The sequence below is a fragment of the Herpailurus yagouaroundi genome, unplaced genomic scaffold (genome assembly GCF_014898765.1).
Source record: "Herpailurus yagouaroundi ecotype Mexico unplaced genomic scaffold, PumYag 160, whole genome shotgun sequence".
NCBI classification, from domain to species: domain Eukaryota; kingdom Metazoa; phylum Chordata; class Mammalia; order Carnivora; family Felidae; genus Herpailurus; species Herpailurus yagouaroundi.
Window position 1 is genome coordinate 13,720,094 of NW_024412401.1, and position 14,554 is coordinate 13,734,647.

At 33.8% G+C, this 14,554-nt stretch overlaps 1 protein-coding gene across 3 annotated transcripts in view; it reads left to right on the forward strand.

The window, feature by feature from the left end:
- Positions 1 to 14,554, forward strand: part of IFT74 (intraflagellar transport 74) — an 89,085-nt gene that overhangs the window by 60,653 nt on the left and 13,878 nt on the right. For 2 of the 3 annotated variants that reach the window (XM_040481406.1, XM_040481407.1), the window contains exons 14-16: positions 5,276 to 5,329; positions 7,440 to 7,537; positions 8,372 to 8,498. In XM_040481406.1, the coding sequence (XP_040337340.1) occupies positions 5,276 to 5,329; positions 7,440 to 7,537; positions 8,372 to 8,498 (279 nt within the window). The remainder of the gene's footprint in view (positions 1 to 5,275; positions 5,330 to 7,439; positions 7,538 to 8,371; positions 8,499 to 14,554) is intronic. The other variant, XM_040481408.1, reaches the window with a different exon arrangement.

The window sequence follows — 14,554 nt, forward strand, 5'->3', positions numbered from 1 at the left end:
TAAAACACATGTCTTTATAGTCCTTTTTCTCTTATTTATATGGTGTGGCTTTTTATAATAATTCAAGTTTTACATATTTAGAGAATTTTTATTATATATTTTTAAAGTGCCTCCAGTGTGTAAAAATAGAATTATTTACTGCATAGCTGTAAGAAAACTTGCCTGCAAAAATTTAAAACATTTTGCAGAGAATGTATGGCTGATAAGTTGGATGAAGCCTGAAGCCAGAAGTTAGTTTAAAACATTAAACTTACATGGACTCATCTTCACGTACTAGTTTGGTAGTATTTCATATGCTAGTTTATTACTTACTGCTACGATGATAGGTGAAAAGTAGATGGGAAAGAGAGACTGAATATAAAAAGATGGAATTTAACAGGAACCGCAAACTAATTAAAATTTAAGTAGGAAAGGGGAAGAGAAAGTGTCCTGACTTACTAAAATAGGTGAAAATGTTAGCAAAGATTTAGACAATAGTTTAGTATGAATTAATGTGCTATAGCCTCCCAAACAGCTGAAATCCTAGGTTGCATTAACAAAAAGGTGAATATATAGGGTATGGGAAGTAATAGTCTGCTTCGAATCCTATATTTCTTGGCATTATACTTTAAAAGGGACAAAAAAAGAACTGGAACTCACTAAAAGTAGAATGAACAGAATGGTAGAGACTAAAACCATGCCACAGAAGGAAAATTCAAAGGTATTGACTACTCAAAGGTCCTGGGGAGACTTAGCTAGCCTCAGAAGGACCCCAAATGCTAGAAAGGAAAGAATTTGGATATGTAAAAGTCCTTTGGGGTTTATTCATGGCCCACTTCTCTAATTTTATTTGTTAATTTTGTTGTTGTTTTGCTTGGTTAGTGTTTTTGATTGTTTATTTGTTTGTTTGCTCTTTCCCCTCCAAAATCAGTAGGCCTGCCAATGTGGGGAACTTTAGGCCAGAAGAATCATTAGCGTATGCCTTGTTGTATATTGGTCAAGAGAGAATATGGAGGGGAAATGGTACTCAGACCTTCTTTAGGGGCAGAGCTACTTCTTGGAGAATAAAAATCAAGATGACTCTGTAAGCCTAGAGTCCAGAGAACGTTTGATGGCAGAGAAGTAATAGAGTCAGATGAACGGATAGTGAGGACAAAGGCAATTGTGGTGGTTACTCAGCCCCTTGGTAGTGCAAGAAGAGCGTATCTCTCTTACTCCACTAGCTTTCTATAGCAGACACCATCAAAAGACAATAATATGTCCTTTCTACAGTATACCAAGTCTTTTGTAATAGTCTATACCCATTTATTTTTTCCTCCAAGTGAGGGGGAAAAAGGCCTGAATTAATAGTTTATAATTTTGGGGTACTTGCATTGGTGGAGTATAAATGTCTTGAATGTAAAGGTCTTCTTCATCTCTATAATTTCTATATTACCTGTTAGAGTGCCTTGCTGATAGGATACTTCCTGAATTCTTTCACCTATCTACTTACCACAGGACTTCATATATACCTCAGTTAGAACACTTAGGTTCCATTGTAGCTTTTGGTTCTACATGTACACCTAATGTAGGTTGTAATCCTTTCTATGATAGAGTTGTAACTATCATGTTCATTTTGATTTGTAGCACCTGCTACAGTATCTAGCACATAGCAGGCATTCAGTAAATTTGAAGTAAATTATGTAGAGCTTTAATTACATCATATATTCAGAATTTGAGGATAACCCTAAAATAACCCTTATCAGCGTGCTGTTTTCCTACTCCTTTGGTCTTTTTAATCTTACTACTTAAGGTCCTTCTGCTTGCCTGCTTTGGCACCTCCAGGTAATATACTGATTAGCTTACCGTATCTATGATCTTGAACTCTCCTTTAATAGTACAACTAAGGGTACATTTGGTAATAACTCCTGTATTTTACCCTACCTCAGGACTGCCCACATCTGTACATTGCCTATCATGAACAGCTCAAATATGAATCCTCCAACTGAGAAATCACAAAATAGAGGCGTTTACTAGTGCCCCAACCTCTTTTATTCCTAACAACAATGATAAGGGAGAAGGTTTTACAAAGCTTGGTAATCTGCTAAGCTATATGGGAGCTCTGTCCTTTCTAATCCAGCTGGCCAGCTGTATAGTTGGAGACACTGACCAGATATGTCTTGTAGCTCAATCTGATGACAGTTAAGAACAAGGATTTGAAAAGAGAAGGAGGAAATACTCTCCCAGGTTTCTGACTTGGATGATAAGTGTGTGGTGAAGGACTTCCAAACATAATAGGGAATACAGAGCGGTGCAGACTCTGAGAGGGAAGACTGATGAATTTAATTATTAATAAACTATTAGGATGTCTTGAAAGTACCCACATGAATATATCTAGTAAACAGTTGGATAAAACAATCTGAAAATTAGGGAAAAGGTCAAATTTGGGAGTTCTTAAACCACAAGACTGAGTACAATTTTCTTGGATGTAATGTAGCATTAGAAGTCAACTAAAGGCAGAAACCAGAATTTAAATAAGAAAGCGAAAGCCATGAAGAGAATACAGAAAGAATGATCTGAGAGTGAGAGAAATCAGAAGTTCCCACCCTAACAGTAACAAATAAGGGGAAAAAAATTGAAAGAAGGAAGAAAGTATCAATAGTGTCAAATATTACAGTGTAATATAAGAACTGGAAACTGCCCCCTTGGATTTGATAACTAAAGAATCATATAACCTTATGGAGAGAAGTTTCATTAGAATGGTAGAAGAAGAAGTCTCATTACATGTCTTGAGGTCTGATAGCAAGATGAGGAACTAGAAACAGCATGTATAGGAGATTCTTTTAAGTAAGAAGAAAGATACGATGGTAGTTAGATTTTTGTAAAGCATAGGATGCAGGCCTTCCTCCTAATTCTTTAATGCCTGACCAATCTCTGGCGCAACTTCTCAATCAGGACTTTCTTAGAAACCTGGGCTATGGCAGGTTCAGCAGAAACTACCTTTTCTGCTACTTCACATGTTATGTAACATTTCCATGCATATAATCCTCCTGTGGAGGGTATTCCATCTCTAATTCTTTGTTCCCAACTCAAAAAACTATTGCCATAAGGTGAGTGAATGGTGATATTTATTTTAAGACTAATTTTAAAACATCGTATGCAAAGTTTGTTATTAATAACAAATTATCTCTCCCCTTCCCCTTAATAACCTATCATGCATCAATATGCTTTGAGACCATTGGTGATCATATGAACTCAGATAGCTGTTCAGTAAAGTTAATGCATCCAAAGCCTTAGTCTGAATGAACCCAATGTTTCCCATTGGTTCTCGGTGTTCATTGACTGGAAATTAAGGACCACAGGGTATTTACTCTTCTTAAGGAGTGGAGTTCACTTTTAGCTTTTTATTGTCAATACTGTTTTGGGGCCTTGACAAGATTTTCTCTGTATCAGGGCTCTCCTCAATGAGTTTGGCGAAAATATTTAGACCAGAAAGCAATAAAACTGCTGACCCAGGTTTCTGTTCCATCACCTTCTTGTACTTGTAACTCACTTCCCACCCAAGCAAATATATATATATATATATATATATATATATATATATATATATATATGTAGAAGGCCACGCCTCCATGTAATTTGAGGTTCTACCCCAACTGTCTTCTCTATTCCCTAACTTTACTCTAGCCAGTATTTGAAAAGCTGCATAGGAGTTTAAATAGAACACAGGCTGACTGTTGGGTTTTAACCTATGCACTATAATCTTTGGCTCCTATTTTCTTGGAACTCTTCTTAAAGTTCTTCTATCCACCAGCTCCTTATCAGGAACTTCCTTAGGAATCTCTGGTCTATGATTCTCACCATCTTTGCTAGATATCATCTTAATAACGTTTCTTGGTTTTTCCAAAATGCTAAAAATTGACTGACTCAGATGAAGAAATTGCAGATTGATGCAAGCACAAACTTATTATGCTTTCTCTACCTGGGACTCTGAGAACACAGGGCTGCAACTGTCTCACTAGTCCAGGGAAATAGCAGTGTGCTTCTAAAACTCATTTTTTGTTACGCTGAAAATCCTGTTGTCATAAAATAATCATGATCCACCTCTATAACAGTCCCTTTATGCAGCTAAAGTGTCCAATTTCATCCATTTATTGGGGTCTTAGATTTTTGCCCTTTTAACATGTCTTTCACATATATTAAATGCAACACATCCAGACCTGCTGTAAGCAACTTCTTCCTAAACTTGCTTCTCTTTTCAGTTTAATAATATGACCATGTCCTCAGTTGCCCAGGCCAGAAACCTGGGAGTCCTACAAAATCAATTCACTCTGGCTCTTAAATGTCTGCAACAAAAATCTGCTTTCCATCCTGACTGCCACTGCCCTACTCCAGGGAACCTTCATCTTTTACCTGGATTACTGTGACAACCTCCTAAACTGGTCATATTGTCTCCAAAATTTATTTCCCTTTTATTCACTCAACCAGAGATATTTTTCAAAAATGCAAATTGATCATTTGATTCCCCTGCTTAAAATTCTTTAGTAATTTTGCCATTGTCCTTAGGTGAAAGTCCAAACTTCTTTATATGTGTCTTTTAAGATCTCTCATCACTTTGCCTTCTCTTTGTGCCACTTTTTCACTTCACATTTTCTGCCTCTGCCATACCGCTCTTTCACTTCCTTGTTCACTTTGAAGTTTCCGTATTTGCATTGCTTTGACTTTGAACCCCTTCTCTGTTTCAACCAGGTGACTCCTATTCATTTATTCTTTATATAATGCAGCTTAAATATTACTTCTTTAGAAAACATTTCTGTGAATTCCTTAACTAGGTAAGTTGTCCATATTCTGTGCTCTTATAGCATCCTTTTTCATGAGGTAGCACTTAGTCCGTTCTAATTACATGTTCAATCTTTAGATTTTAAATTCTGTGAGGGAGCTAACCCTGCTGTTTTTGCTTCCTGTTGTGAGTTATTCAAAGATGGAATGAACTTCTGTGGGAACTTATGATTCCCATCACCAGTGGTGTTCATGTGCAGGTTGAATAGCTCCAACTTGGGACTGAAATAGAGAACCATTGGAAAGCTTTTAAGTCCTTTCCAGTCAGGAGATTGTTTTTTCCAAATAGTCAAACATAAGTATATAGGTATTGAAAAAGATTCTATGTTAACATAAAAGAATGTCACTGAATTGAAAATAATGAATTTTCAGTCACTGAAAAGTGACCATTGGTATATAGAGAACCTAAGAGATATTTTATATTTAGAACACCATCTGGAGTTTGTGAAATTGATGTTATATTTTGTGTCTCTTATAGGTGAAATGAATCAGAAGTACAAGGAACTAAAAAAACGAGAGGAAAATATGGACAGTAAGTGGTCATCTTATTGATATGAAAATATTCTCAGGTATCTGTTCATTTATACCAAATCAGAGATCTCGTTTTGGGAAGATACAGTAGCTAGTAATAAATCCAGGAGTGTGGACATTCAAAGCATTTGCCTTGAGGAATTAATAAATATCAAGCAGAGCTTAGGGATGGGTAGAGAATTTAGAAAGGTTTTGTATATTTGTGTGTATGAGTATTTTTAGGTTAGGGATAGATTCTAAAACTAGCGTTTACATTAATTGTATAGAGACCACTTATTGATTGAATGTTGAATGTTCTCTTTTACATGCTTCACTGCATTCATCTTTAGTGTCTTTCACCCTTTTTTTTTTAACTCTTTATAATACTTCTCTCATTATATATCAGCCCTTACCTCAGATTTTGCTACTTGATTCTGTCACTGATTGTAGTTTTGGTAGCCTTCTGTTGCAACTTCTAATTTACTTTTTAAAAATCTTAACTTTGTAAGTAGATCTTCACTTAAAATTGTGTTGTACATTCAGAAATTTTTCAAAATTAATATTTATTATTGGTTTCTTTTTTTAATAATCATTTTACTAGAATCTGAAGTTTTATAGGTCTGAGGTCAATTGTTACCCTCATCGAAGCATGCCATAAAGTAGTAATTGCTAATTCTGATTTAACAATATCTCAAGATTTCTTTAAAATCTCAGCAAGTACCAAAAATTATCTCAAAATTAATTCATTGTTTCATAATAACAGTAAAGTTGTTTTTAACTTACTGTAAGTTTTTATTTTGGGGAAAGCCATAGAATACATTTTTAAGAATATAAAAAAGAATAGGGGCCCCTGGCTGGTTCTGTCGGTTAAGCTTCCGACTTCGGCTCAGGTCATGAACTCACGGTTTGTGAGTGCAAGCCCCTCATCAGGCTCTGTGTTGACAGCTCGGAGCCTGGAGCCTGTTTTGGATTCTGTGTCTCCCTCTCTCTCTGTTCCTCTCCCGCTGGCTTGCTCGCTCTCTCTCTCTCTCTCTCTCTCTCTGAAAAAATAAATAAAGATTAAAAAAATTTTTTTAAGAATATAAAAAAGTAAATTATGTACTCATTCTATAAGACAAGAGGAGGATTTCTTAGAAACTATTTATAATGTGAATAAATTATTAAATTTATTTAGTTGAGATTAATGCAACATTATAAGTAAAATACTTTCAGATAAAATAGTTACTAGTAATTACTCTCAGTATTGAAATTAGTGACTAATTGTAAATATTAATAATTATAGACCAAGGAGATCCTATGTAAGAACAGATTTTTTTCTGTTCTTCTTTATATCAACTATTATTTCTGAGTAACTTTTAGTTTACTTGTATTAAGATCACAACAGTTAAGCTTTAAAAGTTTGAAAATAAGTAGGGGTGCCTGGGTGGCTCAGTTGGTTAAGTGTCTTACATTGGCTCAGATCATGATCTCATGATTTGTGGGTTCAGGCCCTGAGTCAGGCTCTGTGCTGACAGCTCAGAGCCTGGAAACTACTTTGGATTCTGTGTCTCCCTCTCTCCCTCTTTGCCCTCCCTTGCTCACACTCTGTTTCTTTCTCTGTCTCAAAAATAAACATTAAAAAAACTTTTTTTTAATTGTGAAAATATGTAGAAATGTTCTTATTCAATAATTTAATTACCCTTGAGTTAATAAAGATGAAACCGTGCCTTAAAATTGACTGTGACATAGGGGAAGGGAAGAAAAAAAACAAGATAAAAAGAGAGGGAGGCAAACCATAAGAGACTTGAAAATACAGAGAACAGACTGGGGGTTGCTAGAGGGGTTTGGGGTGGGGGATGGGCTAAATGGGTGATGGGCATTAAGGAGGGCACTGGCTAGAATGCACACTGGGTGTTATATGTAAGTCACATGAATCACTGAATTCTAGTCCTGAAATCATTACTGCACTCCATGTTAACTAGCTTGGATTTAAATAAAATTAAAAAGTTAAAAAAATTATAAATAAATCATAGAAACAAAAAAATGAAATTTGCTTTGAATTTCTAAAAAGTACTGTTAAGACCTACAAATCAGAGTTTATATAGTATTAACTACATTAACAGTAACTTCTCATTGTAATTTTGAATCTGTAGCTTTTATTGAGACTTTTGAGGAAACTAAGAATCAGGAACTTGAACGGAAGGCACAGATAGAAGCCAACATTGTTACACTTTTGGAGCACTCTAGTAGAGTAAGTACCATGTGCCTGAGTAAGTACCATGTGCCTGTCTTAGTGCTCTCATTATTTTTACTGTGATTACCTTTCCAAATACAGTTCAGAAAACGCAATGGTTCACAATGGCATCTGCTCATTTAATCTGTTTCCTTTAAATTCCCTTGATTATTATTTTATTCCTTTAATTTGTGTATTTCTAGCAAAATTCAGCTAAGGACAGTAGGGGAAAAGGGTAACATGTATGATGTCAGTGTTTAGCAGTAAGTGAGGGATTAATTCAGAGTAATTATTAATGATTTTCTTCCATTGTTGATGTGTTTAAACTTAGAGAAGGAATGCTTGCACAGATAACTTCAAAATCTACATGTTATAATGGAAAATTTTGATATATTTTTACATTGTAATTTGTACTATAAATAGAAGGTATTCTTTTCTTGTAATACTCTTTAAGAGTATATGATACCAAGGAGTATCTTCATTTATTCAAAAAAAAAAAAAAGTTTATTGAGCAGCTACTAATGAGTGCTAGCATAGAAGGAAAAATGCACAGTTTCTTTTAAATATTCTAAGTGTCGTAAGACCCCCAAATAGTTCTTAAAATAGTGTAGTTGAATTTCTTCTACAGTGAAATAAAATTCAGAATTACTTCTTTTACATTTGCTTTAGTCTCTCCATATTGAGAAAACCTGACTTTGAATCTCACTATACTCTTATAAACATACATGAAACATATATAATGAGTGATGTATTTCAATTCACAACATCTAGTCCCTTAGCAGTGTTTTCCAAGAGTTTTCTTAAAGAGTTAAATCAGTGTAGTTTTTCTATTTTTTTTCTCTACAAATACAGAATATAAATCGTATGAAACAGATATCCTCTATCACCAATCAAGAGCTGAAGATGATGCAGGATGATCTCAATTTTAAATCTACTGAAATGCAGAAGTCACAAAGTACAGCTAGAAATTTGACTTCAGGTGAGAGAACATAGATTTTTATATTTTCCATGACAAATTGAAACTTTAAAACTTTAATACTATTTCATTTGATTTTTTTGAAAGGCTGACAATATAATATGATTGCTTATTGCTCCAGTCACTTATAGACTCAGAATTGTGTGTGACTTTTCACATCAACTTAATAGTATTTCACTGGGACATTCTGATTCATTTTTAACATTTACTGAATATTTGTTCTATGCCTGTGCTATAACATGTGTATGCAGAGATTTAAAAAAAAAAAGTCCGGTCTCTTTCCTCAAGGAACTTTGAACTTGGTGGAATAATGACAAACAACTAAAATATAATGAAGCAGTACTATGATAGAAGCATAAGGAGCAACCCGACATTGGGTTCATATCCACCCCCCCCCCCCCCAGAGAGGTATCCTAGAGGAAGTAATGTTTTAATTATAATTAGTTTCAGCCATTATGACTAATAATGGTATTAGAGCAACACTCTCCACTAGACATGTAATGCCAGCCACATATATAATTTTAAATTCCCTATTAAAAAGAGGTGTATGAATTTTAATAATATATTTTATTTAATCCAGTGTATCCAAAAGAGTATTATTTAAACATGTACTCAGTATAAAAATGATCCATGAGATTTTGCTGTCACAGTCCATCTCAACTTGGGACTAGAAATAGTCAAAAGTTTAAAAGCGATAATTGGCCAATGGCTGCCACTTGGGCAGTGCAGATAGAGATTAAAAACTAATACACAAAATAGATTTTAAAGAGTTTAGGATAGGATGTCAACTATACTCAAAAGACAAAAAGTTTAGGATAAAGTCAAAATTTGTATGGAACCTTTGATTTTTAAGCTAATAGATTCTAACTATGGATATGTTTTATGCTGGTATGTGGTGACTTTGAATTAGCTATGTTTTTATTTGTCTACTTGGAATTACACTGGCAATTAGTAAAATTACAAGGAATAGAGAATTAATATTTACTAATGTAAAAATGTTGGGATTCTTGAAATGGAATAAAAGATGCACAGTATTCATTTATCTGGAATCCTAAGGTCTAAAAGCTCCTGGCCACAAAACCTAACCTGACCTGAACTGACATGAGGCTATTTATAGTCTTTAATTATCCTACCTAATATGACTGTTCATACTTTTTGCTTCAGAAATAGCCAAGCACTTGATGACAGGATGCTGCCTTAGACCCTCCTATGGGAGTTCTATTATACTCATTATATGTGCTGTATCATTTTTTTTAAATCTGAAGAATTCTGCATTCTAAAACACAATAACCTAGGAGTTTGTTTAATAAGGATTATAGACCTATAAGTGTATACCGAATGTTATTCATATACAGTTGAATTTAGAATGATGATGTAGTTGGACAATTATCGTTATTTTATACATTCAAGTATGTTTTATCTGTCCAGATTTGTTTAGAGTTTGTTTGCTATAGCTTTACTTGTATATCTGAATATATACTAAACAACTAGAGGAGGTACATTCTAAATGTGACTTATACCTGTTATTGGTTTAACTATCAGAATTTTTAAAATTGTGATAAAAAACACAGAACACAAATTTGCCATCTTAACCATTAACTGTAGGCACAGTGTTGAGCAACAGGTATCTAGAACTTGTTCATCTTACAAAACTGAAACTTACACCCATTAAACAGCTGTCCATTTCCCTCTCAATTTTTCTCCTCTGCTAGCCATATTCTACTTTCTGTTTCTATAAGTTTGACTACTTTAAATACCTCCTATAGGTGGAATCATGCAGTATTTGTCTCTTTGTGAATGGGTATTTTACTTACAATGCCCTTGAAGTTCATCAGAGTTGTAACATGTAACAGGGTCTCCTTTTTTTAAAGGCTAAATAATATTCTATAGTATGTACATACTATACATACATTTTTTTATTCATTTGGTGATGGACATTTAGGTTGTTTTACCTCCTGGCTATTGTGATTCATGCTACAGTGGACATGGGTGTGTAAATACCTCTTCGAGATCTTTTCAAATATGAGTATTTTTACATCTAAATTTTCTTTTTTCTATAAGGTAAAGAATTTTATCTTTAATTGTTGCATCTAGGAAATCTCTGTTTTGTGTTTTAGACTATAGTTTTAAGGCTTTCATTTATCTATTTTCAATTTTAATTTGAAAAGTTTTTTACTCCTTTAAGCTATCTTTGTAAAATGGCTGTTAAGAAACATACATTTTTTAAAAAGATAAATATCAGTACCAAGTAATGAATTCAATTATAAGGACTTTGAATTCCTTTCATACTTTTATACTTTATTCTTTACATTTTCTTTTAAAAACTAGCCATTATATTTTCTCCAGTGATGTAGGGTTGAAAAAGAATGAGAGCTGGCTTCAATTTTATACAAGTTTATTACTATGATAAGAATTTTACTGAAAAATTTCTTTATTAATAACGGTTTGAATTTTTTGGCCTGTACAATTAGTTGCATTTATTCAATTATTTTTAAATGTTAATTTAAACCAAGCATATAAATGATTTTTCCTCTCTTAATACTATCCTCCACATGAAGTTTCTTATGTCTACAAATCACCATAAGAAGTCTATAATATTCTACTTCACCTTTCATAGATAATGAATTTTATATTCCCTTTTGTGAATTGCCTCCCCTTTTGCTCTTGAGTTTATGATTGGAAATCACCTGATTTTCTTAGTGTACTCTATTTTTTAATGGAACAATATTATTCTCACAGGGGAAAAATTATTTCTTGGGAGATTAAAAAAAATCTTGATTATAATGGCTTGTGGCCCTCCAAAGTGTCACTGTACAATTAACAGATATACATTATATCTGTAATATAAAAGTTTCATGAGAGAGCAGTGATAAGGGAAAATAATTATCTACAAAAAGCTCCATAGGGGGACAATAATGGAAAAAAAAAAAGACTGCAAAACAGTGCTGTATTGCATGAGTAAAGAGGCAAGAAATCTGTCAGCAATAGTTTTTATTTATATTTTTGGAAAGGAAACTCCAAGGAATAAACAAATGCACTGATGGCAGAATATTTCAGAAACATTTCCCCATGTCAAAGTGGTTCCTTCTGAGATTTTGCTACTATGTACACACTGCTTAGTAAACTTTGCAACTTCATAGCATATCAGAAGGAACTAGTCTGCATCCTCTTCCTGTCTCTTCCCTTGGAGAAGTTTTTAGCATTTCAAGGGGACCTGCTGTTAAAGGAAGATAAACTTTACCTCATACCAACCAACCATTTTCTCCCTTTCTCTAGGAAAAGCAGTTTCTATAGCTCCTAAATGTATGTCCCTAATATATCTTCAAATTAAACCTGTAGTTAGAGTTCAGTAACATTTTCACTGAGCACTCAAAATATACAAGCTATATACTTTTCCTTTTTGAAGCATTGAAACATCATAAGCCTCCGGGACTTTGATTCAGCACTTTGGTTTTGGTTTTCATTTTAACTGTTTCCAACCCTAGTAGAGATATGAATCAAACAAAACAAAACCCATCCCACAACATTTAAGTCCATGTATATATGTATGTTTTTTTAAGGATATATATGTCAGTATGACTGAGTCTTGCGACTCTTAAAGGGACAAAAGGAAATGCTCAAATTTAATTATACCAACTTAAATTTGGTTGGTAAAAACCTCCTCTCTTAAATCATTGTCTTTTGAAGACTTTTAAAACTATTTGATATTTTAGGCCCTGTGATCATTGTTATGGAGGCATTCAGTTTTTTGAACATGATATTTTTACTATAATGTCACCTTCCACCTATATTTTAATCCATAATCTTTCTAGTTTTATAGGTAGAGGAAGAAAGTTTAATATTTAATAGCAGCTTTGTATTTGATTTTTCCATTAGTGAATCTGTATAGATAATACAACTCAATTACAAGTAAATTTTGCTAAATTTTATATGAAGAAACTAACTTACTAATTGCCTGCCCACATATAAGGAAGACATCCTGGTAAGAGGGCAACTCAATGCCAAAATACATGCATAAATTCTATTCAGATCCTAATCTGACCAGTGAACTATGTATGCGTTGAGTAAACTTTAAGGAACCCAGGAAAAAGTAGCAGTTAAAAATTGAAAGAACTGCATACATAGATTTTTTTTACATGCTGTCTACTCCAAAGGAGAAAAGTTTAGAATTTTGGTTTAGCAAAGTTTATTGCTCATTTAATAAAAATCAATACTTTCCAAAGTAGTACAGCATAATCCAGAATCTCTACAACATATCACTTAAAGTTTCCATTATACTATAAAACTTACTAGATATGTCAGCAAATTAGGAAGATGTGAGTCAAGGGGAAAAGCAATCAATGCACACTGAACCAGAGATAATCCAGATGTTGAACAGAAGATTTTAAATGTTTATAAACATATTTAAGGGTTTAAAGGAAAATAAAATCATAATAAATGAAAAGATGGAGAATACCACAGAGAAAATAAAAATTACAAAAAAGAACCAAGTGGAAATTCCAGTATTGAAAGTATAACTCAAATGAAAAATTGATTGAATGACCCTAATAGAAGATTGAAGTCCGCAGAGTCAATCAACTTGAAGATTTAAAAAAAAGATCTAATCTGGAGAAGAAATAAAAGTGAACAGAGACTGTAGGAGTGCCTGGGTGACTCAGTTGGTTAAGTGTCCTACTCTTGATTTCGGCTCAGATCATAATCTCACAGTGTGGTTTGTGAGTTTTGAGCCCCACATAGGGCTTCGCTCTCTCAGCTCAGGATTCCCTTGGGATTCTCTCTCTCTCTCCCTTTTTCTCTGCCCCACCCCTGCACACACTCACTAGTGCACGTGCATGTTCTCTCTCTCAAAATAAATAAACTTTAAAAAAAATGAACAAGAACTTAAATGGTCTGTGGGTCAGTTTCAGGCAGTCTGAAATACATGTAATTGAAATTCCAGGAGGAGTGGAGGGACAGAGAATGGGAGAAAAAAGATAACTGAAGAAATAATGGCTGAAAATTTCCCAAATTTGATTAAAAAAATAATAAAACAGTATCTAAGAAGCTTATTGAACCCTAAACAAGATTGATATAAAAATCTCTTAACCACATCATACTACTAAAATGCAACATAAAGGAAAAACAATGAAGGTGCCAGAGAAAAATAATATATACATAGAGGGAATAATACATCCCACTCTAAGATTAAATTTTATCTTATTTTATTATAAAAATCTTTCACCCCTAAGTCTCTAAGTAATAAATGGAATATGTTCACGTTTGGCTTTTAATACTCTGAAATACCACCATATTTTTCTGAGGCTATTCATATCTCTACCTTGTAATAGAGGTAGAGTGAAAGCTAAATGTTCAAAGGTGAAAGTATATCACTATGTATGCCTCTATCTACAAACAAGTAACTGAAGGATGTTTAGGATTATTATCATACCCTGGGAACACAGGAGAGAGGCAACTAGCTTAGCTAGGTTTGAATTCAGATATCTTCATTTGATGTGCATATTATGTATTGCAGTTCATTTTATTTTTTTTATTTTTTATTTTTTCAAATCAGAAAGTCTTTGTCTTTTTTTTTTTTTAATGGAATTTATTGTCGAATTGGTTTCCATACAACACCCAGTGCTCATCCCAAGAGGTGCCCTCCTCAATACCCATCACCCACCCATCCCTCCTTCCCACCTCCCATAAACCCTCAGTTTTGTTCTCAGTTTTTAGGAGTCTCTTATGTTTTGGTTCCCTCCCTCTCTAACCATTTTTGTTTTCCTTCCCCTCCCCCATGGTCTTCTCTTAAATTTCTCAGGATCCACATAGGAGTGAAAACATAAGGAATCTGTCCTTCTCTGTATGACTTGTTTCACTTAGCATAACACTCTCCATTTCCATCCATGTTGCTACAAAAGGCCATATTTCATTCTTTCTCATTGCCACGTAGTATTCCATTGTGTATATAAACCACAATTTCTTTATCCATTTGCCAAAGCAACAGAATATACTTTCTTCTTGAGTGCACATGGAACCTTCTCCAAGATAGATCACATACTGGGTCACAAAAACAGCCCTTC